Source organism: Aspergillus tubingensis (assembly GCF_013340325.1).
Source record: "Aspergillus tubingensis WU-2223L DNA, scaffold_10, whole genome shotgun sequence".
Taxonomy (NCBI): Eukaryota; Fungi; Ascomycota; class Eurotiomycetes; order Eurotiales; family Aspergillaceae; genus Aspergillus; species Aspergillus tubingensis.
The window spans coordinates 575,897-601,208 of record NW_023336284.1 but is presented as its reverse complement, the minus strand read 5'-3'; the positions used below and the strand labels follow the sequence as shown (position 1 = coordinate 601,208).

General features: G+C 46.9%; 10 protein-coding genes across 10 annotated transcripts; 7 read left to right on the top strand and 3 right to left on the bottom strand.

Annotated features, from left to right (window-relative positions):
• Positions 1–2,614: 2,614 nt before the first annotated feature.
• AtWU_09300 (fungal specific transcription factor domain-containing protein) lies at positions 2,615–5,142 on the top strand (the record flags this gene model as incomplete). Its single annotated transcript, XM_035504407.1, has 6 exons — positions 2,615–2,668; positions 2,725–2,840; positions 2,902–3,061; positions 3,121–3,801; positions 3,898–4,541; positions 4,596–5,142. The coding sequence occupies 6 exons, from the start codon at positions 2,615–2,617 to the stop codon at positions 5,140–5,142; spliced, it is 2,202 nt and encodes a 733-aa protein (XP_035360300.1).
• Positions 5,143–5,534: 392 nt separating this feature from the next.
• AtWU_09299 (agmatinase) lies at positions 5,535–7,100 on the bottom strand (the record flags this gene model as incomplete). Its single annotated transcript, XM_035504406.1, has 5 exons — positions 5,535–5,720; positions 5,802–5,947; positions 6,030–6,692; positions 6,771–6,897; positions 6,990–7,100. 5 exons carry the CDS (start codon positions 7,098–7,100, stop codon positions 5,535–5,537), a joined length of 1,233 nt encoding a protein of 410 aa, XP_035360299.1.
• A 538-nt stretch (positions 7,101–7,638) lies between these two features.
• AtWU_09298 (drug resistance protein) lies at positions 7,639–9,289 on the top strand (the record flags this gene model as incomplete). Its single annotated transcript, XM_035504405.1, has 2 exons — positions 7,639–7,761; positions 7,841–9,289. The coding sequence occupies 2 exons, from the start codon at positions 7,639–7,641 to the stop codon at positions 9,287–9,289; spliced, it is 1,572 nt and encodes a 523-aa protein (XP_035360298.1).
• A 1,707-nt stretch (positions 9,290–10,996) lies between these two features.
• Positions 10,997–11,486, top strand: AtWU_09297 (putative quinol monooxygenase; the record flags this gene model as incomplete). The annotated part of the gene is made up of 3 exons (XM_035504404.1): positions 10,997–11,071; positions 11,155–11,279; positions 11,342–11,486. The coding sequence occupies 3 exons, from the start codon at positions 10,997–10,999 to the stop codon at positions 11,484–11,486; spliced, it is 345 nt and encodes a 114-aa protein (XP_035360297.1).
• Positions 11,487–11,705: 219 nt separating this feature from the next.
• On the top strand, positions 11,706–12,188 carry AtWU_09296 (transcription factor domain family protein; the record flags this gene model as incomplete). Its single annotated transcript, XM_035504403.1, has 1 exon — positions 11,706–12,188. The coding sequence occupies one exon, from the start codon at positions 11,706–11,708 to the stop codon at positions 12,186–12,188; it is 483 nt and encodes a 160-aa protein (XP_035360296.1).
• Positions 12,189–12,498: 310 nt separating this feature from the next.
• Positions 12,499–14,295, bottom strand: AtWU_09295 (cytochrome P450; the record flags this gene model as incomplete). Its single annotated transcript, XM_035504402.1, has 3 exons — positions 12,499–12,644; positions 12,700–13,901; positions 13,958–14,295. The coding sequence occupies 3 exons, from the start codon at positions 14,293–14,295 to the stop codon at positions 12,499–12,501; spliced, it is 1,686 nt and encodes a 561-aa protein (XP_035360295.1).
• A 749-nt stretch (positions 14,296–15,044) lies between these two features.
• On the top strand, positions 15,045–16,198 carry AtWU_09294 (gibberellin 20-oxidase; the record flags this gene model as incomplete). Its single annotated transcript, XM_035504401.1, has 3 exons — positions 15,045–15,215; positions 15,288–15,455; positions 15,521–16,198. The coding sequence occupies 3 exons, from the start codon at positions 15,045–15,047 to the stop codon at positions 16,196–16,198; spliced, it is 1,017 nt and encodes a 338-aa protein (XP_035360294.1).
• Positions 16,199–19,175: 2,977 nt separating this feature from the next.
• AtWU_09293 (Zn(II)2Cys6 transcription factor) lies at positions 19,176–20,609 on the top strand (the record flags this gene model as incomplete). The annotated part of the gene is made up of 2 exons (XM_035504400.1): positions 19,176–19,215; positions 19,288–20,609. The coding sequence occupies 2 exons, from the start codon at positions 19,176–19,178 to the stop codon at positions 20,607–20,609; spliced, it is 1,362 nt and encodes a 453-aa protein (XP_035360293.1).
• Positions 20,610–20,618: 9 nt separating this feature from the next.
• On the bottom strand, positions 20,619–21,867 carry AtWU_09292 (PQ-loop repeat-containing protein; the record flags this gene model as incomplete). Its single annotated transcript, XM_035504399.1, has 8 exons — positions 20,619–20,748; positions 20,804–20,852; positions 20,903–20,959; positions 21,014–21,143; positions 21,206–21,296; positions 21,383–21,468; positions 21,550–21,584; positions 21,711–21,867. The coding sequence occupies 8 exons, from the start codon at positions 21,865–21,867 to the stop codon at positions 20,619–20,621; spliced, it is 735 nt and encodes a 244-aa protein (XP_035360292.1).
• A 2,757-nt stretch (positions 21,868–24,624) lies between these two features.
• On the top strand, positions 24,625–24,981 carry AtWU_09291 (uncharacterized protein; the record flags this gene model as incomplete). Its single annotated transcript, XM_035504398.1, has 1 exon — positions 24,625–24,981. One exon carries the CDS (start codon positions 24,625–24,627, stop codon positions 24,979–24,981), a length of 357 nt encoding a protein of 118 aa, XP_035360291.1.
• Between the last annotated feature and the right edge of the window lie 331 nt (positions 24,982–25,312).

Genomic DNA, 25,312 nt, shown 5'->3' with positions numbered 1-25,312 from the left:
TATAGTGTTCAGCTATCCAACTGAAGTTGCATGGAAACGCAGCTTCCATCCTTTCACAGTTTCACTCAAGTGATGGAATTAGTACAACCTTCTTGCTGGATAAGAGATATTCTAGAAGTCATATATTCTTATGACTAGGAAACAGGTTTCTAATTTTTATTATTGTAGCTTGCCCTTCTTCACTGCTGCCTATAGATTAGTATCACCCACACAATGGGGCTTAATATTGTTAGAAGGCCAGCTATTATTGTATAAGCTTACCCAACTCCAATCCTCTGTATTAGGGGTAGGATAAAAGCAGTACTTCTAGTCCTAAATAAATATCTAATAAGGTTATTCGCTGCTTCTGCTGCTCCGGGCTTGTCAGATAAAAGATTAATAAGAAGAATACTGAGCACACTAAATATTACTATCGCTGAGAAGCTTAGAAAGAAGAAATATATATGGAATCTTGTCGGATGATTGAAGGTGGAGTGTTAACGTGCATTTTCTAAACATAAATTTACTACTAGTCAAGGGGATGATTGGGGACGATTGAGCCCATCTACTTAGAAACTGGTATGATGGTACTCAATCCCTAAGCCACCAACATATATTTTAGGGTAGCTATTCTCGAAGATTTTCAACATGGGATGGAGAAGAGAAATAGGATAAAGAGAGAATCATTAGAAAACTCAAAGTGAACAGTTCATTATATCTCATCTTAATCCACATGTCATCATACCAGTTGAGCGGCATCCGCTTGAGAATATCTTATTTTAACTAGTAAGCAGGAGTATGTTTAGTCACCTTCCTGTAAACCAATCATCAGCCCGATTAGATTCCAAACCATAGGACGTCATGATGAGAAAACAATGAAATGGCCCGGACATAGAAGCCAGATAAGAGCCGAGGCGCTTGGTCCACGAGCTTCCAGATAACTGTTATATAATTTAAATATGTGTTACACCAGTGAGAGGTAGAGGCAAACAGAATAGTCACTTATTACTATAGAGTAGCACAGGATAGACAGAAAATAACATAGAAAGATGACTTCTCTACTTAATCTGAATCATTGAACTACACATACAGAATAAAAAAGACAGGATTCCGAGGTCTAACTTTTCCTGGGAAACCTAACTGTCAACTCACAGGATCTATTTATAAAAGTAAAACTATAGTAAGTTAATAGAGCGGCTGATTTAGACCAAACTTTACAATTCATTCCTTAAAAAGACAACTGATAACAGCGACCTGAAGCTATATATCTATGTTATAAATATCAGACTAGAGACAATCTTGTACCGCTATGATATAAATAACATATATTATAATTTAATATATATTCCTAGATGTAGTTTTGGCAGCCATGATGTATAAAGACTGTATGATATATAAAGACTGTAAATAGTAAGATAATATTATTAATATTTTTTATATAGTTTCAGCCCTAATTAATCTGCTCGAAGAAATGCTAACTATCTTGATTAGATAAAATAGTAATAATTCATTACTAACTATTGAAATCTTTGTTCATCCACATCGTAAGGTACTACTAGTAATACTAGCTAAATTATTAAAGTAGGACTGATATTAGTACAGATATTTCTTGTAATTCGCTTATTGTAAGGGCTATAGGGACTTATATCTTGACAGTATTATATTTAGAATATAGAATTTAGTTTTTTTTTTTACTTTGTTTACGTTAGTTACCTTATTTACTTTACCTTATTTATGTTTAATATTTATATAAATCTTTCTATAATTCTTCCTTGCTCTTCATATAATTAGACTTTTAATATCGATGCACCAAATGAGATACATTTGATTAGCTCCCACCAAAGAAATAAGATTAAAAATTAAACTAAAGAAAGAAAAAATATATTAAAGCAAGTATTCAAAAGAATAGAAACAAAGATTGAAATAGAGATAGAAGAGGCACACAAAAGCAAGTATTTCACTACCACTACTATAGTCATTAAGAATATTTTCTATATATAATACATATCTGTTCGTCTTTTTCAGAAGTGGGGTCAGGGCCTGATAAGTTGACTCAGTTCCAAAATGAGCTGCGTCCTCATTAGTGATGAGGAGATCACGTGAGAAGAGAGGGAAAGAGAGGCAGATAGCAGCAATAGGGATAATAGTAGGGCATTTCTAAATTCATATTAATCATCGACACCAACAGCGTGATGCGGTGTTTACACTCTAATTCCAGCTCTAGCAGATCAGAATACATATTACTTATGGGCCTTCCTTCTATTGGCTACTGCACTTATTTTATCTGAAAATGCAAGTCTTAATACTCTTAATGTTATGATATAAATAGATTTAGGCTACGTGAGGAACCATACAGCAGGGCAGAAGGTGCCGAGATCTAATATATTTCTCCTTTCTTTCTTTGAGTCTCATTATGTTCCGGGGATCATCTTACCGGTGCATAAGCAATAAGAGAGTTAACAAGCGGTGACAGCCAGCCACAGGTATGGCCAGCCAGCCACAACGTGGATCTTGGTATATGCAGGATATTGGGTTTTTCATCTGCTTACATCAACTGCTATTCGCAATACTACCCCCCCGCAGTTTTGAGCGGCCCCTTGCATGCTTACCCGTCATCAGCAGGTGTCCACTCAAAATGTGGGAACCACTGGGAGGCCATCATACTGAGCTTCTCTGTTGGGAGGTGAAGGTGAGCTGCAAGGAAACCTCAGCTCATGAAGTTCAAAGCAGGTAAATATCGGTCAGAGCGTCTTGCGCAATGGCTCTTCTCAAGATCAGCAATCCGTTATAATGGGACGTTGCGATGCAATAGTAGCTCACCGTGATTACCCGCAACGATGGAGTCCTCCGGAAGTGCCTCGGTTTGTTCTCCCATTTGTACCGGGTCAACTGACCACCACACTCACACCTCTCTTCTTCTAGAGTCCCGCGTCGCTACAATTCTCAACTCATGATCCGGCTTGCGATCACTGTCGGTGGAAAAAAATTCGATGTGACCGGGCGCGGCCGCGTTGCGGAGCCTGCCGCCGGGCGTGCGTCGCCTGCGAATACACCTCCAGAGACCGAAAGGTCTTTGCCACTAGTTCGAGCAACTCTAGTGATGAAGGGACCATCAGCCCTTTTGGTAACCGACTGGCCCAGCTAGAGAGTTCCGTGGAACGCTTGACGCAGATAATCGAGCACCGGCTGGTCAACGAGCCACACTGCCACCAGCCAGACCGACCGGTGCCCCGTCGTACGTCGACGCCCCCCTTGATAGAAAACGATCCCCAAGGTCGCGTTCTCTTCACACTCGAAGATGGTCAACGGTTTCTCTACGGACCTTACTCAAATATGGCCAATTGCTTGGGGATTCTACGAATTTTGAGGTCCAGACGACATGACCGGAACGGTGATGTTGACCCCCTGTTGAAGCAGGTATCGGAGTTGTGCAACCTGCTTGGGCCCCAAACATTCAAGGTCTCGTCCGCGGAACCGACCCGGCTCCTGCAGCTGTCACAGCAGGCCGTGATGCAAGCAACCGACAGGTACCTTTCCCAGGGAAGCTATATACAACACCTGTTTCACCCCAGTATCATGCGTTCCCGAATCCAAATGTATTACCTTGGTACCTTGGGGGTGTCTGAAAATGGTATGAAACTGTGCCTGCAGTACCTCATGCTACAAAGCCACCCGCAAAGTAAGGAAAATGGCTCCGATAGCCGTGATCACGGCCTAGCGCAGGCGAATTGCGACGAGTTCTGTGCCACCGCCAGGGCGGCGTTGGTGCAGGGTCAGCTGCAAGCAACCACGCTCGTCAATGTTCAAGCTTTGGCATGCATTGTGAGTGAAATCCGTCGGGGGAACGTAGCCTGAAGCCTGAACGACACGTCATCGGGGCTGGTCGTAAGTTCGTAACAAACTAACTGGAGCGGACAGACAATCATCGCTTTACAGGCAGAAGATCTTCTACTGGCCGATGAAGCCTTTCATGGATGTTGTGCCATGGCGCAAAGAATGGGTTTGCACCGAGAGCGCCAGTCAAGCGACGAGCATGTTGAAGAAGCAGAAGAACGGAGACTGCTTTTCTGGACCATCTTCATATTGGACAAAGCCATCGCTTTCACCCTTGGCCGGGCCTACATGCTCCCAAGCTTTGATTGCAGCACCCCAACCCCAGATATGTCGCTCCACAGTGTCCCTGTAGAAGGGCTATCGGCGAGGATTGGCGTGGCGCTCATCCAAGAACGCGCGTATCAAATCCTGTTAGCCTCGGGGAACACCCACAATAATCGGACTCGTCAGGAAGCCATTACTGACGTGGTAGACCGATTAGAGTCTTGGATGGAAACCCATTTTTCCTCGTCCGAATTTTCTGGTAACGTCGTCCTGGGGGCATGGGACCTTATGACCCAGCAGGCGCTACTATATGAATACTACACAACGCGTGCCGTCGTTCTCGCCCACAGCATGTTTCCCGATGCGCCCAACGAAGTCCTGGCCAGCGCGCGAAACGCCCTGTCCCAACTGTGCCCTCCCTCGCCCCAGGGGAGAACACTATTCTCCGATTCTCGGCGCTGTTGGTAAGTATCACCCTGTCCTCATTCATATCTTTGGTAGTTTAGTGACATATTTAGGCCGAAGGGGAGTTATACTCTATTTCCTTTCTTTATCATCACCAAGCACATCCTGCTGGCGGCACAAAATGCGCCGGACCGCAGGGACTGGATCAGGTTTCTCTACGACACCATCTCCTGCTGGGAATCCAGTCACAGCCTTCGCATTAGTATCGCACTAATAAAACTCGTTTTGCCTCCGTCTAATCTGGTCGGGTATCGCAGGGATCAGCTCTCAGGTGAAAATGTGTTCTGGAACGGTGCTGGGAAGTCACCCAGATTGGACTCTGGTCAAGATTGGGCTTCTTCACTACCTTTGTCCTGTGTCGGACAAGAGCAGAGGGACCAGGACCAGTCAGTCATGGATCTATCTCTCGACACCATTCTATCTGTGACAGGTGCTCCGTTATGTCCCGAAATCATGGGTCAGGCTGGTGGCGACCCTTTTTCCTTCGTTGGCCTTGTGAGCCATCCCGAGACTATCGATTCCAACCTGGATGCAATAGACTCATGTTTAGTGGCGTCCTCCCCACATGATACATTGCAGCTACCGGGACTGACACGGTGATTAATGTACCTATGTTCTATCAGAACTGTTAAAGAGTCCGGTTGTTGTCATATTTCCTGGATCCAGATATGTGGAATAAAGGGCTAGAAGGCATGAATGTTCACCTTGTCTATTATATCATATCTAAATAAAGGAACTGAGAAACGAGAATCGTAATTATCGCATCGTAATTCTTGCGTGCCATGCTGACCATATATGCCCGTGGTGTGCTCCGTACTACAAAGAGGCATCGTTTGCTGCAACAATAGCGTTTGGAAAGGGTGTATAAAGGGACCCGAAGTGGGCTGCAGGTGCCCTGTAGACATGGTTGTGACGCGACGCGGGCCCGGTTCCGGATCTCAGCAGGGTGAAGGAATGAAATCCCTCAGCACCGGCTTCAAATCATGAACTGGCTAGCTGATTTGCTTCAACAGTCCGTTGAGGACATTTTCAGCGCCGGGATTGAGGCGGTAGCACACCTCATATTCGTTGGGCTCTTTCATTATCCCTACCGGAACTTGTTGCCCGCCCGCTGGCGCCTGGAACTTCTGTTCTCGGGCCACCATGCCAGTGACCAGTTCATACGCCAGATTTGCCGCCTGCAAAGTGATAAACTCAGTTAGCAATGGCAGTTCATGTCTGGGGTCATTACAGAATGACTGCTGCTTTCATTGACGTACCAAATATGCGGTTTCACCTCCTGGGGTGTCGTAGGCTGGGGCTACCTCGACGATATCAGCTCCGACAATGTTCAGATCCATGACACCCCGCAAGATTTTGATCATCTCGCGCGTGGTCCAGCCACCCGGTTCAGGGGCTCCCGTTCCTATCGATATCGCGCAAATTAACAATCAACGGCTCGGCATCGTCGGGATGGAAGGAGAGGGGGCCAGCTAAGGTAAACCTACCCGGAGCAAACGCGGGATCTAGTACATCGATGTCAATACTCATGTAGACTGGCTGATCCTTGGGGATATGCTGATGAATGCGATCGACGATGCCGGCCGCGCCAATGGTGTCCACCTCGTCGGCGGCAATGCGCAGAAAACCCTGCTTGTCGTCGTCCTCTAGGTCCTGGAAGGAATTCCCACTTAGACGGGTGTTGATACCGGCGTGTAGTGATGAGGAGTTCGAGATTAGGCCCTCCTTCATGGCATTCCAGAAGACAGAGCCGTGGTTGAACTGAGATTGCATGGAAGTCCAAGCCGAGGGGTACCGATCGGGATGCAGCGAGTCAAGGTGAGAATCGAAATGTAAGAGAGCCACGGGCTCACCGTACTGTTCACGAAGAGCTCGGAGGGCGGGAAGCGCCACGAGATGATCTCCACCGAGGGTGATGAGCTTGGGCTTGCCCGTCCCGGTGGTTGTCCTCCGAGAGCCCAGCTCCCGGTAGGCCTCGGTCATTTGATGGACGGCGACGGCGTTGTCAAATGGAGTGACGGGGATATCTCCACAGTCTAGCACACGTGCCCATGATTGATACGGATTGATTTGGGCTGCGGCATGGAAAGCGCGCGATGGGATATGGCGAGCAGAGGCGGTGCGAATGGCACGCGGGCCCATACGCGCACCTAACAGGGTAGGGAAAAAATCAATATCAGACGGTGTTCATCGATAATAGTGAATCCTACAACAAGGGCAAAATTTACCAGGTCGATAGCTCACGGCCGTGTCGAATGGCGTGCCAATGATCCCTATGTCAAATGGCGTGTCGGGATTGGTGAGACAATGGACATGCTCCAAGTGGCCAAAAGTAGTAATCCCTGAAAATGCCCACTAAAGACGAATTTCATTAATAAACAAAATTAAGCTCATCTCTGTCGATCACAATTTGGCTCGGGTTTGTGCCTCGATGGCCTTCAACTTACATCTTCACCCCAACGTTCCTTAAGCTCCTGCACGTGAGCCGGAGATGCTTGGGTGGCTGAGGCGCCTCCAACAAGGCCCCCAAAAATGGAGCACCACAGAGAGTAACGCATTATTGGGACCAAAGTATCCGGTGGGTGACAACAACAATGTGTAGGGTGGTAATTGGAGAACAGGTGGGGAGGGAGGGACGCGTAGGGTTTGGGTGGTTTGGCCAATCGATTTATAGCGACATACCTCGCCCTCCCCGAATGCGTCTCCAGCCTCGAGGGCCTCCATACCCGGCCCGCCCGATGACGCCCTTGCATGCACGGGGCCGTCATAGATCGCCCACCGACCAATTAATGGTCGGAGGCCCCCGGGGTGTGCATCTGCCTCCTGCACCTTTCGGAGACACTAGGAGGGTCCCGTTTACAAATCGACTCCCGGCACCCTCCCTTGCTTGCTAGCCCTCGTGAATGCGCTCTCCTCCTCCCGCCTCTTGCTCTTTCTCCATCCTTCCTCCATCTCCGGTTTGCTTTGGTTCTTTGGCTTTCTTCAATGCTTCGCAACTAGTCTTTCAAAAGTCTTTTTGGTCACGGTGGCTGTACAACCCGCCCTTTTCCCTATTGTTACGTCTTCACGGGATACCTCCCGTACCACCTAGCTAGGATGGGGGACATATACTCGGAAGCCGAGTTGGAGCGACTTGGTCGCATGAGGCCGACCATCTTCCCCAATTTGCTATCAGAACTTGGGTTTTGCTTTTCCCTCGTGCTCTCGCAAATTATGGCGGTAAGCTTCATTACAATATCCCCTGTTTAGTCGGTGTAGACAGCTGTCTTGGGCGGACCTCTGGGCTAATCTTCATCAGGAATACTTTATCTCCGGTTTCAATGTTCTGTTGCCCTCTTTGGCCGAGGGACTGGACATTCCGGAAGCCTCATCTAGCTGGCCGTCGAGCGCTTTTGCCCTGACGGCGGGTGGCTCGTTGCTCTTCTTCGGCCGTCTGGCCGATCGCTATGGAGGGTTTGTGGTCTTCGCAGGAGGCTTGGCCTGGCATCTGGTCTGGTCGCTTGTGGCCGGTTTCGCGAAGAACGCCCTTATGATGTATTTCTGTCGAGCGCTACAGGGCTTTGGCCCTGCTGCTTTTCTCTCAGCAGGGATCATGCTCTTGGGCACTACCTATCGCCCGGGATGGCGGAAAAACTTAGTATTCAGCATCTACGGCGCCTGTGCTCCCATCGGATTTGTTGCTGGGATTTTCGTGTCCGGAATGACCGGGCAATTTCTTGACTGGCGCTGGTACTTCTGGATCGGGACTATGCTGCTCTTCCTTGCCCTGATTGCAGCTGTGCTCTCTGTCCCAGCCAGCATCCGCCGCAAGCCTCCGCATCCTGACATGTCTATCGATTGGGCTGGCGCCGGTCTTTTCTTCTGCAGTCTTGTGCTGATCTTTTTTGCTATCAACGATTGCGGTCATGCACCCGACGGCTGGCGCACTCCCTACGTGTATGTCACGTTGATTGTGGGCTTTTTTCTGCTGCTGGCTGCTCTGTATGTCGAAGGTTGGGTGGCCAAGGAGCCGCTGCTTCCTCTTAGCCTCTTCCGCATCCCCCAGTTATCGTCCCTCCTCCTCGGCCTGTTCTGTTTCTACGGCGTGTTTGGAATCTGGCTGCTGTACTGTGTGGAGTACATGGAGAACATCATGCATGCCTCGCCGCTGCTCGTGGTGGCGTACTTTGTACCTTTCGCGCTGGGTGGCATCTTCTTCAGTCTGATTGGGGGCTTATTCCTGCATGTTCTTCCGGGTACGGTTCTTCTGGTAATCTCCGGGATTGGATGGCTAATGGCACCACTGCTGTTCGCCATCATGCCGCTCGGGGCTAGCTACTGGCCGTATGTGTTCCCGGCTATGATCTGCGGCACCTTGGGCATGGATGTCACCTACAATGTCACCAATATCTTCGTGACCACCTCTCTTCCCGAGCGACAGCAAGGGCTGGCCGCCGCCGTCGCCAACAGCGTTCTATTCCTGGGCATCAGTTTCTGGCTGGGGTGGGGTGACTTTACCTCAGCGCAGGTCCATGGAGACTTGCGCGCGAGATACCAGGCCGCACTTTGGATGGCGGTGGGGCTGGCCGGGTTGGGACTGATAATCATGGTGCTCTTTGTGAAGATCAAGCCCGCCAAGAGTGAAGTGACTGTGGATGAGAAGGAAGGGGGCTCGGCAGGCTCGGGAGGCTCGGGGGACACGGAGTTAATGCCGAAGCAGGAAACAGACATTGGAGTAAATGGACGGGATGGGAATGACCTGCAATAACTGTGACGGGACTCATTCATTCTGACTATCAGCTGTGGTTGACTTGAAAACGTCAATCATTATTTCACCATCAGAATATTTATTCCAGATATTAGGCCCCGATGGAAAGGTCTTGTATTGGAAGAGATATAGAACCCTCTTGGAATATTTACATAGATATAATCTAGCTCCCACTCTTTGGAAGGCTTTACCGAACTTTAATACACCTTGGCATGTATTCTTGTACACTGCGCATGGGAATCTGGAAACATAAAACCATATACCACGGAAGGCTGTGTATTCATTAGATGAGCATTTGAGAAACTGAACAACAAGAAAGTATCTGTGATACGGATACATATATATTGTAAGAAAATACGTATCTAACTAAATGGCATTATCATTCATATGTCATTAGGGTGGTATTAATGTATCTATGGACACTCATCATTCTATATAATTCTACCACTGACATATTCTGACAGCAAATGTTTCCATGAATCATATTTAGAGAACTACTTATTTGACAGAACCTTAGAATTCATTATGCTCTGGGCAGCTTATTAAGTTTGCATAGATCACTGTAGCCAGTCGGCATGCTTCTCTCAGTCATATGGAGTTCGTGATATATATACGGGCAGGGTATTCGGAGCCTGCCGTAGCAATATCTGCCAGGTAGCGCCAACACTTCGTATCTTAGCCCCTTTAGATTCTCAAGAAAGTTTGGAGAATGATATTTCGACTAGGCATTCCAGTGATACATACAAGCACATAATTCTTCTTTTTGAAGAAAAGCATAACCGCTAACATCATAAAAGCCTCGGCCACAATTTATATTCGATAGTTGAGATAATAAACTACTATCTCGCAACTCAGGAGAAAAGACTTCGGAATACAACAGTTTTACGTACCACAAGAAACTAGATATGAACTGAGGTGAAGTATGTTTTGGTCGCTCTTTAGGTGCGCTTTGAGAGATGGAGCGCCTGCCTTTCAGCCCATTCGGCAAGAAATCACATATACACTTGACTTGTACCCTTGCTCCTAGGGCCCTTTCCACCACACGCTTAGGGGCCGTCAAGAAGTAGGGTAGATACATATACAGTTAGAGTTTTATAATGACTGATATCTTGCAGCTCCACGAGTATGTCCACTCTATGGTCCCTCCTTACTACTCGGACGGGCGACCGGGCGACTGAGTGGGCGATTGAGTCAGGCGGGAACTACGTGGCGTTGCATTAGACGCGATTGCCGGCAGATATAAAAGACCATAACATTATGATATATTAAATCACAAGCGTCTGTTTTATTGCCACTTGCTATTTTTCCTATTACTAAAGAATACTACGAGTGCTGCTGCCAACATACCAGGGCCCGCAAGGGATTACCCTGACTAAGAGACACGGTGAAGAATGCTGTGTCCGTGCTGCACATCTCGGTCTGACACGGATGGCGAAGATCATCCCCCCCACACTGAATTGCTTAGCATCTGCAGGGCTCGGAGTGGGGCCGGATATGAACACAGTGCTGATCCTCTCATTAATTACTGCAAGGGAGTAAGAGAAAGGACTTCGGTCTTTTCCGTAGGAGGGGAAGGTAGACCGCGGACGTACCGAATAACCAACACTTATAAAGTATTCTTTGAAATGTGGCAAGCATCATCTCAACACAATTTCCTCCCAAACAAACAACTTCCATCTATCCACCCCTTGCAAACCCACCACCACCATGACCAACACTCAGTTCGGCGAAGAATGCGACATTGTCGCCGTCCTTACCCCTAAGCCGGGCAAGTTGGACCGAGTGCGTTACCCCTCATGGTGTCGGCAGGCATTTGGTCTGGTACCCTCTGTCTTTTCAATTTACTGACTTAATCTTGAACGTAGGTGGCTGAACTCCTCACCAAACTCACCGCATGTGTCAAGAAGAATGAACCCGGGGTTTTGAGCTTCCACTTGTATAAGGACTTTGACCGGGAGACCGGTCAGGAGGAGCTGGTTTTGGTCGAGAAGTAGGATTCTCTCCATCTCTTCACATTGAGTGCCCCAGCCGCACCCATGCTGACTGGACTAGATACGTCAACAAAGAGGCATATGATCTCCATGCTGAACTGCCCGACTTCCAAGCCATGCATGCTACCTTCCGCGCTGAGGAGCTCATGGCCAAGCCCATCTTGATCAAGAGTGTGAAACCATTGGTGGGGTTTGAGCGGAGCTAAGTGAATAGCTGCCGCTTATGCATAGTTCGGAGGGGGTCTCCGACAGTAGTATAGTGGTAGATAGATATAAATACTACCCCCCACTTCCCAGAAATATTTAATCTCGTGTAGAAAAAGCTCCGGACACTAGCTACCCTCAATTCTCGTTCTACATTCCTATCTCATATTCCAATCTCAGTACCGAATAGTGGACTTTCTGTGAAGAGCATAGTCACAACCATGAACATCCGCACAGTTGTTGAAGCATTCTGCGCCGACTTCGCTAATGGTACCCACCCTACCACCATCCTCGACACGCGCTTCACTAGCAATCCTGAAATCTACGAGTATGGTCCCGACTGGGCGCGATCCCGACTTCCCTACCTAGGACGGTCCTGGACTGGAAGACGATCTTCATCTACACCGTCGTCCGAGGAAGACACCACCTGTGACGCCTACTTCGACGTTCTTGGACAGACGCTCTTCTTCGAGCCAGACAACCGAGAGCCTACATCTCCGCCCGATCAGTTCTTGGTCTCAGCATCGAATGGAAATGACGATGCTGTCATGGTCAAACTGACCTCCACGGTGGGAAGCGTCGCAACTGGGAAGAAGTGGGTGGAGACATTTGTATTCTTGTTTGGGAGGTTCGATGCGCAGGGTAAAATCGGCAAGTTGGAGATCTGGTCGGATTCGTTGAGCGCTTGGGTCAATTCTGAGTAAATGGCTTCCTTGTGCACTTCTTTGAGATATGTCACTATGGCTTCAATGGGCTTAATTTATGCAGTTTATAGGTACCGTCATCAATTCTAGAAACACATCAAATTTTCAGATATTTACTCCAGCTAGCTCAGCTGATTCGTCGCCTCTTCTTATTGAGTGGTCCCCGACCACCAGTTCTTCCAACCACCAACGATCTTTTTTAAGACCAGGTAGATCGAATGCACATACGTTTTTCTCTACGTCTTGACATCATACTGGATCCGAACAGTTTGAGGCACCATGTTTGATAGACGGTACAGGGTCACACTGCTCAGTTGAATTTTACGCCCTCGAACGCAACCGTTAACTGATTCCCCCTTGGTCCCGAAATGAAGCCGTCCTCCTGCTCAATTCCCTCGTCATTTACAATATGTGTGCGGAAGTTGGCGTAGATAGCTGCCACCACATATTTCAACACTGAAGCAGAAGAGTTAGCCAAGGGAACAGCGGTAGCGGCAGCGGTAACACTTACAGTACAATGCCAAATTACTGCCAATACACATGCGCGACCCACTGGAGAATGCCCAGAACCAGCGCTCCTTCTTATCAGCGCCTTCCAGAGTTTCTGACAGCCAACGCTCTGGATGCCATTCATCTGGGCGTGGGAATACTGCGGGATTGCGATGCAGGCTCCACGCAGCCGCACTTACGCGTACTCCTCCGGGTATGTTTTCATACGGACCCAGCGTGGTTTGGTTATTCGCCGGCGTGATCCGTGGCTGACTGCCGGCCACCGGGGCGTGTAGTCGCAGGGTCTCCATAACAACTGCATTCAAGTAAGGCAGCTCGTCCACATCCTTTGCCTTGGGTAGCGTGTCATCCCCCGCCTTCGAGGCGGACCATGCAAATGCTTCGGGACCCAGCTTGCTGCGCAACTCGTCCTGAAGACGCGCCAGTGCCACTGAGTTCTGCGACAGCTGCCACGTCACATACAGCAGCGTCGTTGCCACGGTGCCATTGTTAGCAATAAGTTGATCTAGCAACTCGCTGGTAACCTGCAATTGCTGCGGGGACCGCGGTGTCCGGAGAGTCTGTGCTGCATTTCCGTCCATGCCGGCAGAGACATCGTCACCGATCATGGGATTCTGGGTGATACTGGGTGTGGTAGACACGCCCTCTTTCTCGGTGCTCTGACGGAGTCTCTCGTATACTACCGGAAGGTGGCCCGGCTCCAAGGAGGACCCGCCTGCCTTTTTGGCTAGCATGATTTCTGCACCATCACTCATGTTGAGACACCAAGCAGCAATCTGATCATGTGCAAGATGTCGTGCCCGGGGAACAGGGGAGATTCCAAGTTTCTCCAGCCACGCAGTGAGACCGGGCAACTCTTGCAGCCAGAATAGCGACACCGGGTGTTGGTCGTCCAAATACAGGTTTTGCCAACAGGCGGCGGCTGTCAGGTCAGTCACAAACTGGGTGCCGGCCGACAGACCGAAGAAGTATGAAGTAGTCAGATCCATGGCAGTTGCTTTGTAAATGGGATAAATATCCATTGGCTTCTTGGTGTTGGCATGGTTGGCGAACTGCGGGAGAAGTCGACGTTGCACTACCTCCTGAATTATGGCCGTCGCGTCGGGTGAGGCTTGTAAAAATGATTTGGAATAGATGTTCGATATACGCTTCTTCCGCATCGCATGTTCAGGAGAGTGTAAGGAGGAGAACATATTCAACGCTCTGTGGAGAAGAATAAGTCAGCAGCGCGACGATACTAGGACAGCAACTCAACGAACCCATAGTTCACGAAGACGGTATAGAATGGCGGCTTCTCGAAACCCTTCCCGTACACTGTCTTGATGCCATCGTTCACACAGTTGATGCTGACCTCGTTCGGCGCCAAACGGACGACATCGCCATGCTGCTGGTGTGCTTGGAGAACGGTGTTATTTTCACGAATCCGATACCTCGCCCACAAGATCCACAGGGACGTGTATGGAGCCAATGGGTGAGCGTTAGGGATCTTCGCCAGTGGAGAAAGAAAGCTAGGGTAGATAATGAAATGGTACAGGAACAAGGCCACCAGGGCAATGCCTGCACACGCAGGGACGCTGGGCAGGATACTGGCTTCCATCGGTATAATTGTGCCAACTGGTGTAGGATGTAGGGGAGAACTAGCTAGTTATGGTGAAACTGTACTGCCATATGCTGTGATCAGAATTAAGAAGTAAGTTGGCAAACGAATATGCAGACGACATCACGCAAGCTGCCGCACATCGAGATTATAGCGGCAGCACCTCTCGGAGGCCTCCGAGAGGTGCAGATTCATACCAAGATCGTCGTACAACGTACTGTCGGCTATATGCCGCCCCCGAGCATTTTGCGGCTAGCTGAAGTAATGCTAATGCTTTGCTGATCATTTGGTACCCCCCAGCGTATGGGGGGAGGAGGTGGCTGTGCCTTGACATATGCTTCTGGTCAGGAGGAGGTGCTTTGATCAGCCCTAGGGCATCAAGCAAGAACAATCAGCCCTGGTGAAGTCAGTGTTGCGCGTTCAAAACACCAGGAAAGGAAAGCCAAATGCCTATCCTGACTTCTTACATTCCAGTGAGAAAAACAACGCATCTTCAGCCAGAGGATGACTGTCGGAAGCTTCCGCGGTATGCAGTTCCACTACGAACGCCACGCACCCTACGGCGCTGAATGTGTGGAGATCTAGGATGTCAGTTCAGCTCCCATAGTCAATGTGATTGTTGCGTTACACAGTCGATGCTTAAAATGCCCTGTGTTGTGGACCAAGTTCCAGTCTTCGAGGACATGTCCAACTCAACTTCCCACGATTTCTCCGAGACCATCAACATCAACCCATAACCGGCCTAAATCATGGCTGCTGGAACTGTTGTTACGCTGGACATGGCAAAGTTCTTCCTCGGGAGTGAGGAAGAACGAGCCCAGTTTTCTCGCGACTTATTGCAATGCTTTGCGAGCCAGGGGTTTGTTAAGCTGATCAATCACGGCGTCCCTAATGCTGCCATCGACAAGGCATTCGAATGGGTAAGAAAGTCCTTTGATTAATTTGGGTTACTCACTGGAGGAGGTGGACTGATAGAACCGTGAGCAAAAAAGAACCGTTCCTTTTTCGAACTGCCCCAGGACATCAAGAAGAAGTATCCTCATCCACCCTGTGCCAACCCCAACCGCGGATGGGTGAGCCTCGGTCAAGAGAAGAGCTCGGCGATCAAAGATTTTGAGAAAGGGGTCTGTAAGGAGCATAAGGAGGTGTTTGATGTTAAGGTAGGTAGTATTCCATCAACAATTTTCATCCCTCTTGGTTTGCTGACCCGCCGATTCGGTAAAAGGAGTCGTTTGACATCGGAAACCCCGAAGACCCGATGTACGACAACATATGGCCGGATGAGAGTGAGGCACCAGGCTTCCGCTCTTTCTTCGAGATCTTCTACGAACTTCTTCACGTGGCGCATTTGAACATTCTGAAGGCACTGGAGATGGCCCTGAGCACCAAAGACCAGCCATTCGAGGTTATCAAGCACTGTATGCCCAATGTCAGCGAAATGCGCTTGAATTATTATCCCGCGGTTGATATCCGTGATCTGCGATCCGGCCACATGAGCCGCATTTCCGAGCACACGGACTTTGGGACCGTCACCCTGCTCTTCCAAGACTCCGTCGGAGGACTGGAAGTTGAGGACCAGTCCAACTTGGGCACCTACTTCCCCGTGGAGTGCGAAAACAAGCATGTCATGCTCGTCAATATTGGGGATAGCCTGCAGCGGCTAACGAATGATTACCTCACGTCGGTCAGCCATCGCGTGACGCTGCCTATCTCCGCGCGGGAGCGAGAGGAAGGACAGCTGAAGGAACGCATGTCTGTTACGTACTTTGCCAAGGTGGCTCGGGATAACTCCATCTACCCGTTCGGGCAGTTTGTGTCCGAGACCAATCCGGCCAAGTATCCCCATATGACGGCGTATGAGTGGAACCAGATCAAGTTGGAAAAGATCTACGGAGCCTGTTAGATGGAAATGCCCTTCTTGTAGCAAGAGAAAGAGCCAACAGACAGAGACCCAGAATGAAGGGAGCGTGGCCCTAAACCGGAAAGGATAGATTGTGCAGGTCATTGGCGTGATTCACTTTTTGGCAATGTTTGTTTCAAGATGCGGGCGAACTTTCAAAAGTCATAGGGCCAGAGTGTATAGTTCATTATCAAGTACCCAGTCCTAGCGGCATCTTCATCAACAATTTCGATCATACTATGACACATGACACTCCTCACCAACCATGTACTCATAAGGCTATCTGCCTTACTGTGCTGAAATACGGGATCTTATCAGGAAGCCTTCGCAACATAACTGATTTGGCGATGTAGTTTTCATTAGTCTGCGCCCGCTTCGCTCACATGTAGAAAACGATGTAAAGGTACAAATATTTTATTAACATCTAAGTATTGGATGTTCTATACTGGGATTTATTTCTAGTCGAGTGACCACGTGGCAGGCATGTACATACTAGTGGAAATTTCGTGTAGCGAAGCCAAAGATCCCACTTTACTTCTAGTCTTGATTAGCAGACATTGTTCACGGATCCTTTCAGTTTGTTAATGTAATTCTCTTCTGTATACTATTAGAACTCTAAGCACTGTTTCTATTCTCTTCTGTTCCAGGTAGAAAAAGTGATACTACTAATTAAAAAGTCATTTGCGTACATATATCATGTGCAGGATAGATATATAAATGAAGAAAACCTACACTTTACTACATTATTAACGTTTCTTTCTCTGTTTCTATTTCTTCTTTTTGGTTTTCAATCGTGTTCTCATTGAATCATATTCCTGGATATTAATTTTACAAAAATCTAGGGAGTACTTCCCCCTCTTCTTACTGTTACCAATGGGTAAGAGTCATACTGAAGGAAAATATCAACAGTCAATCATGGGTGGCCTGGTTGGGGCGGGAACTATGCTAGTTATGCAGATGCATATTAGTAATAGGATTATGCATTTATTAACGTAATCAATGGTTGGGCGGCCCACACGGTTGGGCGGCCCATCCCCCTGCCTGAATTGCTTGATATCTTTAAAATAAAGCCTTTAATTCAACATAAACACTTATAAAAATGCTATATAATTAAAAAGTAGATGGTTTTGAATATTATATATATTGGTGACTAATAATAAAATAATTAGTATAGTATAGAGGCGCGTGCAAAGAGATCTTTATAAATAAAGATTAAGATTTAATCTTAATTTTTTTATTATCTTATATTTTCTGTTTTTATTAAGTTATATTCTGAGTTTTTTTAATAATAGTATCTTTTATATAGATTACTTACTTTCTTAAATACTTTTTTTTTATAATTATTTTATATAATTAGTATATAGTTCCTCATTCTCCTTGGCTAGTATAATTAAATTTATTATTACTAGCTTATATTTTTTGAGGAGTTGACATAGTATAAAGTAAGTAAATAAAATTAGATTTATTTATTATTTTTAAAATAGCTATTCCACTGTATTCTGATACTTTAAAAAATATTTTATATTATATAATATTTGAAGCACTGAGCCACTTGACTGACTACCTGGAGAAGATAATATTTTAAAATAAATATTAAATTAAAAAAGTATTTGCTTAGAATCCAGAGAAATAAAATCTATTACTCTAAATTTACTGATAATATTTAATTTTATTAAAAATTATTAATATACTTAAAAATAAATCTTTAGAAAGTTAAGCTTATAATCACAGCTATACTATATCTGCTTTTAAATTGTATCTTTATATATATATTTAAGTATATTAAAATAATTAATATCCAGAGATTAAAATAGATAAGATGAATGCGCGGGTATATATATAAAAATAATATTATTTTTAATATAGATTTAATTAAATTCAGGAATTAAATGACTGTTATAGCTGTTAAATATTAGAAAACTATATTTATTTATTAATTTATTTTTAATTTATAGGATAAAGTACTTTTAAAGCTATTAAAAACTAATTATATTAATAATCTAATTATTATTACTGACTTTAATTCTCCAGATAGAGAGAATAGATTAATCTTTATACTAAATCTTAAAATATATTTTATCTTTAAAAATTAGAGTTAAGAGTAGAATTATCTTATTAGATTAAATATATTTAATTAAAGTAACCTATTCCTAATTCTCTGGTTGAACTAGGGATGGCCGGCTAGTTTTTTAGAAACTAATTATTATTTTAACTGTAGTAATTATCTCTATAATAAATTTTATTTTATTAAAATTATAAATATTATTTAATAAGATTTTATACTCCTGTATAATTTTCTAGATTTAATTAAATTAATTTTTTATAACCTCAGGATTCTTTATTTAAGTTTTTTAATAATTATATTATCTAGTATAGTGGGTTCAGAGAGTTTTATAATATTTAATAAAATTATAAGCCTAGTTAATATCTATTTTTTCAGAAGTTATATAATCTTATTTAGATAAAATTAGATTAACTATATTTTTAATTTTAAAAAGCCGGGGACTTGTATCTTACTTATTTAAAAATAAAATCTATTTAATAAATAAATCTTCTTTATTTTTTAATAATTTTTAATATATATAAACTATATCTCTAGTAAAATCATATCCAGATAATTAAATACAGAGGGTGGTTCAAGTAATATTATAAATATATACTGCCTAGTAAATACTGGTAATTTAGTCTTTCTGAATAACTTTAATAATTAAAAGGATTCTGCCTTTCTGTTCCACCTGTATTTTTGATAAGATAGATGCTTTTGGTGGTATCTATAGTATTTGAATGGCTTCGGGTAGGAATTCGAGGTGGTGTTTTTGATGGGGTGGGCCGCCCAACCGTGTGGGCCGCCCAACTGTTGATTATGTTAGTACCACTCCTTTGCCCACTGTTTAAGAGAGTCCAGTTTGGCATCAGCCTTGGCAATAACTCCTGGATCAAAGGAAGGCCTTTATCAACTGCAACGTCATTGGCGCCTCCAATGTCCACGCCTCGACGTGCGAGCATATCAGCAGATAAAGGTGCGTATGCATACCCCAAATCCCCTCCCTTTCTTCTCGGCCAATCCTTCAGGGATATTAACCAGAACCAAGACTGTCCCAAGTGCCGTACCCGTCGCATCAAATGCGACAGATCGGTCCCAGCATGCCGGAAATGCGCCACACGAGGATTCCCATGTCCGGGATACGGTCTCATCCTCCGATGGGGTCAAGGAGTGGCTAGCAGAGGTAAATTGGCGGGTAGGCAGCTACCTCTACCATGCTCCCCGACTATTGCCCACTACCCTGATGCTGTAACTTCCGAACTCATGTATCACTACCATCAGATTGTGTCTGCCAAGCTGGCTTGGGTGGATGGCCCGACGAACCCCTGGAGACAGGTCATCATTCCACTGGCGGGGGCATCGTCGACTGTCCTTCATGCCATGCTTGCACTTTCGTCGGAAGATCTTGCTGCGCGTTACCCGAACGACCATCCGCGTCGCCAGCAGCTGCAGGTCGTCTCTGTATGCCGCCGGGATCAGGCCTTGGCTTCGGTGGCTCAGCTTCTTCGCCACATGAGGCAGGAAGGCTCTTCCTCCAATCAGGCCCAGTGCGCACTGGCCGCCACGCTCATCCTCTATAACGTCGAACTCATCGGCGCTGCATCGGCTAAGTGGCGGATGCACTTGGAGGCTGCACGTGTGATCCGCCGATGGAAAGAACAAACACTGATAGACGCCGGAGGCACGGACGAGATCGATGCTTTTTTAGTCTACGAGCAGTACTACGCAAGTGTTTTTGCTAGCCTCACCACTTTCGATGCCCTTGGGGAGTACGAGGCTATTCCGCTGACTGATTCGAATGCTATCTTTAGCGACTTTGTCGACATAATCAGTCGAGCGACACATGTGGAGCGCTTGCAATCTAGTGATGACTATGGGATGGATTTTTCATTGCTTGACACGATGATAGGAGATTTGGAAGCCGCCAAGACGCGCATGCTTGAGCTCAGCCTTATACTTTGCTGGCAAACCGACCAGGCCTGTCTCAGTTTCCAGCACCTGGTGTGGATCTTTTACTACGCCGGCCTAATTTATGTCCACCACGTCCTCGCCAGGAATGGTTCTCTAGATATGATATGCCAGCCTTGGAGAGATTCCATCTTTTTCCATCTCGCCCTTCTCGTTGACAAGCACTCATTCGCTCATGACCTTGTGTGGCCGCTATTCATTGCAGGCACCGAGTGCCGTGGGTGCCCGCAGAAACAGGAAGTGGTCGCACACGAGATTGAACTGGTTATGGAGGTTAGCGGCACATTGGACCGACGCAATGTCTTGTCCTTCTTGAAGCGGTTCTGGGCCTTGCCAGAAAGTGACCTCACGTGGATCCAGTTCATGAGGCTGGCACCGGAGCGACGTATGCTTATTCTTTAGGGTCGCCTACTACGCCGGGCCAGACATTCGGAGAACGTCCTCCACATTTCTTCCCGAAAGCCTGGCGTCCTTTCGGGCCTCACGGAACCGAATGCGCCAAATGATGTGGCTGAGGTAAATTCCCAGCTCGAGTACCACACTGGTCACGGGTCAGATACTCTGAGCATATACCGCGAGGCAAGCAACGAACTCACACGACGATATACATAACCCCGCCAAGGATATCGAATGACCCTTGTGCCACTGTTGGACTCTGTTAGCATGTCGCATAATGTAAGGTATAGCAGCCATACCAAGGGCGAAAATTGAAAACAGCCCTCCCAGCGTGTCGATGCATAAGAAGACCCAATCTATGTCGATGAGAATTCGCGCCATCCGCCCCGGGGAACATGAGTATCACGTACTTATCCCGATCACCCGTCCTTGCCTTTTCCCCAATTCAAAGTATATTGGTAGCATGCCGCCAGCGAGAAGTACCGTGGCTATCGCCCCCACCAGGATATCCGGCCAGGTGATACCCTTATTGTATGGGATCTGCGACCACGATCGAATTAGTTATGCAATGTTGCCATGAGTAGGTAGACCAGCCATCATGCCCTTAATGTCAAAATGAGTAGGGCTTCGAGCCCACCCATGATTGCTAGGAGGCCAACACACGCCAATGTGGCCTTCCGGGTGGTGTATCTGCTGCTCTTCATGTGAGTATACAGACGTATGTGCCGGTTGAGCTTAGACACTTTGACTCTTTGTGTCAAAGCATAATTAAATCTCACTGGTCATAATGTAGAATCTGAGCCCAGATGATGGCTGAAAAAGTCCCGAAAATCTGAGGCTGGATTTGCATCGGGAGATTGACTTCCTGGATCCAGGTCATGATTGTGAGCACCTTGACTCAAGCCATTGCCTGATCCTCAAAGGGAAATTGAGCGATAGTATTTACCTGTAGGATCAGATACACGCCCATGGGCACAGCACCTGATAGAAATCGAGTCAGCCATGACCAACCGTGGCACTTTGGTCTTGTACGGTAATAATGGCGGAATTACTAGTCCACTGATACATGAATAACAAGCACGGGGGATGGGGGTGGTTCGCCCGTACAAACAGCCCACAAGAATCCCATTGCGGGAGGCAGCCCTTCTGTTTTCTTCCGTCGCCAGTTATACCAGATCTGGGGGACAAGCTGGATACACCAGAAAACGGTGCCGATGGTGCCAAGAACATTGGATGCCGGAGTGGCGTCGGTTGATGCGGACATGAGCGGAGTGATGGGTGACCAACTTGGTGATAGAGGGCAGGCGACCTTGGGATGGCTGAACGGTCATTCGAAAGGCGGCATAAGTAGGCCTGGAATCAGTGTTGACCACCCTTTTCTACCCATCGCAGGCAGAAACTCCATGTCCCTGAGGTAGATATCTAGTTTGTGTCTCCAAACTCTGGAGATCCGAAAGAGTGGGGCACGGTAACCAAAATAGGCAAGTCGGGTGAGAAGAAGTTCTAGAACCATATAACATATCAGAGACTGAGAGATAGCCCATAAGCCTTCTAGGAAACAGGAGAAGTGAACTGTAACATGAGATGACCCGCACCTGATTACACCAACCTCTATACACGTACGCATTCTTTTGCAATCTGCATTATCCGGGCATTGCAGATCCTGTGCTGTCATTGATGGTGCGTGGGTCTGCGTCCCTGAACGATCCACGTGACACGCCAAGTCCCTAGAAATAGGCCATTTACCAGCTGTACCGGGTTAAGCATCTTAAATGTTAATTTATCTATATTTAACATGATGCACTAAGAGGTTGAGAATACCAATGATGTAAGTCGAATGTACTACACACGGCTCTATTGTCGCAATTCTGTTGTGGGGCCGTGCTCTGTTTCCTGCTACCATCAACCGACTTGGAGTGCTCTCATGAGACACGAGATAGCGAATCCGGGACAGTATTTTCCTATTCGAGTATTAGATAGAACTGGAACACTCTCTACTAGTCATACAATCAATCTTCTACTTAAAGGCTACGTAGGAAGGACCGCTCGAAGGTAGTACTACTGAATTGTGCACAGGCATGGTCCAGGTCGATGTTAGCTTGGGAAGGCGGCCTAATGATTCAGCGTATTTGGGACCAGTCACATTTCTACTTGTAAAACAGTCAAGATCTCAATTCCTCTATTGAGGATCAGTTATGGGGTGCTTCTGCGACAGCATTTGAACCCTGTCTTTTCTCCCCAGGTGATAAGTTATCAATGGTTAGATTTGTGATCGTACCATCGTTGTACCTATACAATAATATTTGCCCTATAAACACTCCCAGCCGTTATCGACTGCTCCCATGTCCTTTCAGTGTAGTAAAATTCCTCGCTCGCTGAGGGTGGAGGCCGTGGTCGCTGTGGTTAGACGCGGGAAATGCAAAGACCGGCTTTCAACTGCTCAGTTGCGATACCCATATGTTACCAAACTTATTCTGGACTATATGTGGAGATTGGAGAAGCACAATTGGGGAGATATAAAGCTTACAAATATGCACATATGCTGGAAATAGCTGATTGTTCTGTCACTTTTACACATGCAACGGCACGATCGCTCGCCCCTCCTAAGTTAAGCCGAGATGTGTGCCTTCTTTACTTTCTCATCACCTACGCCCGGAACCAAGTTCCACAATGAAGAAGGGGGTTCAGTTTCTTTCTTGAGCTCTTCTGACCGATCATTTCATCTGAAAGCTCGGTAGGACTGTCAAGGCGGTTGTACCCTGTTACGCCAGCGCTACGCTGCTTCTTTCTTGCGCTCCCCGGTCACATTCCGGCCTTTTTCCATCGTCAGGGTTAAAACTCTGCTGTATGATGGTGCTCAAGAGTAGTCCCTTCCATACCTCCTAGATAGTCCTATAAACCTCTCAAATTTTGAATTGTGCTCAAGGTGGGAATCCGGAGCTTTTGCCACGGTGTCTGAAGCCCGCATCGTACACATTCGATCAACTCCCCTGCCCAATACCTGGCTCCGGGGCTGGAAGGGGTTGGCGCATATGAATAATTAGTTTGCATATTAGAAGCGACTCAACAATGGGCGGGTCAATGAATGATCTACAATTGGTCCCAATCGGTTTTCAAATCTTGACATGAACCATGGACAACGGAGTCCGAGTCGGAATATCCGGTGAATACCACGCAGTAGTGTAAATAGCGGCATCTTGTTCGGTGTAATAAGCCCCGAAATTCGGAAGCGCACACTGCTTCAAACCGCCGAAAGCACTGGGAACTAGCAGCTTGCCATGCACAAAGTCGGCTCAAGCCGATCGCTGATCCCCAAGCATATCGCCAGTAAGCAATAGGCTTCGGAGTTAAGTAATGGGTGCTGAGCAAAGTAGCTGACAAACAGAATGTCGAGCTACTAGAACGCCAGCGGGGCTTGCTCCGATCTGCACAGGTTCAGCCGCACGCCGGCCACAGTAGTCGGGCCCTAGCTCGCCAGCACTAGCCACACTATCTATCGCTGGTGTAGCCATTACTTCCGATCCATGACCAGCCTAAAGCTGAGAATGAATCGATGGCGCTTTCGACTCGTGATTGAAGCGAGCCAAACGCACGGATCTGCATGCCATTTCCCGATTTCCCAAGTTTAGTGGTATTTGAGGCTTGGAGATGGGCGCATTGCATCGCAAGTGGCGGTCCCGTTGGAGTCTCAAATTTGCGGTGCTCCCAAATTTGCACGGTATGATGCTGAACATCGAATCAATTGGGTCTTCACGAGGTGCGAGTTTGCATGACCCACCCGAGATTAATTCAGCTGCTCCCAAAATGTACAATGCACACTCGTCCAGAGCTCCTCGATAGTTCAAGACCCTAGTTGGCAGGAGACTGAAGCGTGCGACCGCCCGACTATATATAGTTGGAAAGGTATCCTTGGTGGCATCTTTCCTCTCAACCGTCACATATCTTTCAAATCTCATAACCACAGCACGACTGCAGACCTTCCTCACTCAACAGCTCTTCAATATTACCACCAGTGGCCATCATGCATTTTCTGCTTTTCTTGTTCTTGGGGCTGCTGCAATTAGTCTCTGCAGCCAGATCCGGCACCTATTATGCGGGTTGGCCTGTCGGTGATAGCACATGGAAGACAACCGATTCCGTCTTTCAGCGAGAGACTGGCATCTCCAGGTACCGCCTGTTCCAGGCTGACGGACTGATTTATAAGTATCAGCTCGATTTTGACGTCACCGAAAGACAAGGCGAATATGCAAGTACCTATGTGTTTTTTGACTCAGAAGGCGACGAGTATTACAAGGTGGTCTTTGTCACCGGCACTCATACCCTCAACTTTAATAGTGGGGACCCTTATATTCAGCAGGTCAAGGTTGTCGAGGATTAGTGAGTGCATGCTACAACCTACCCCAATGATACCATGGCTGATATGGATCAGAATGACCTCCCCGTCGTGTTGGACTGAATAAGTTCATTACTTGCTTGATTTGGTAACCCCAATCCTGGCACATATCAGCAGAAGGATGTGCCTTAGTGCTTGGTACTAGTGGAACGAGAAGGAGGTCTTGGGTAGGGATCGGATGCCGGATGGTGGCCACGGCGGAAGATAGGCGAAGGGGGAAGGAGGATCAATTTGTGGGGACCGGTTAGGGGACGGAGTAGTGATTGTGGTTCGAAATATAGCAGAAAGCCATTTGTTCTTAGGATATGGAGGTCGC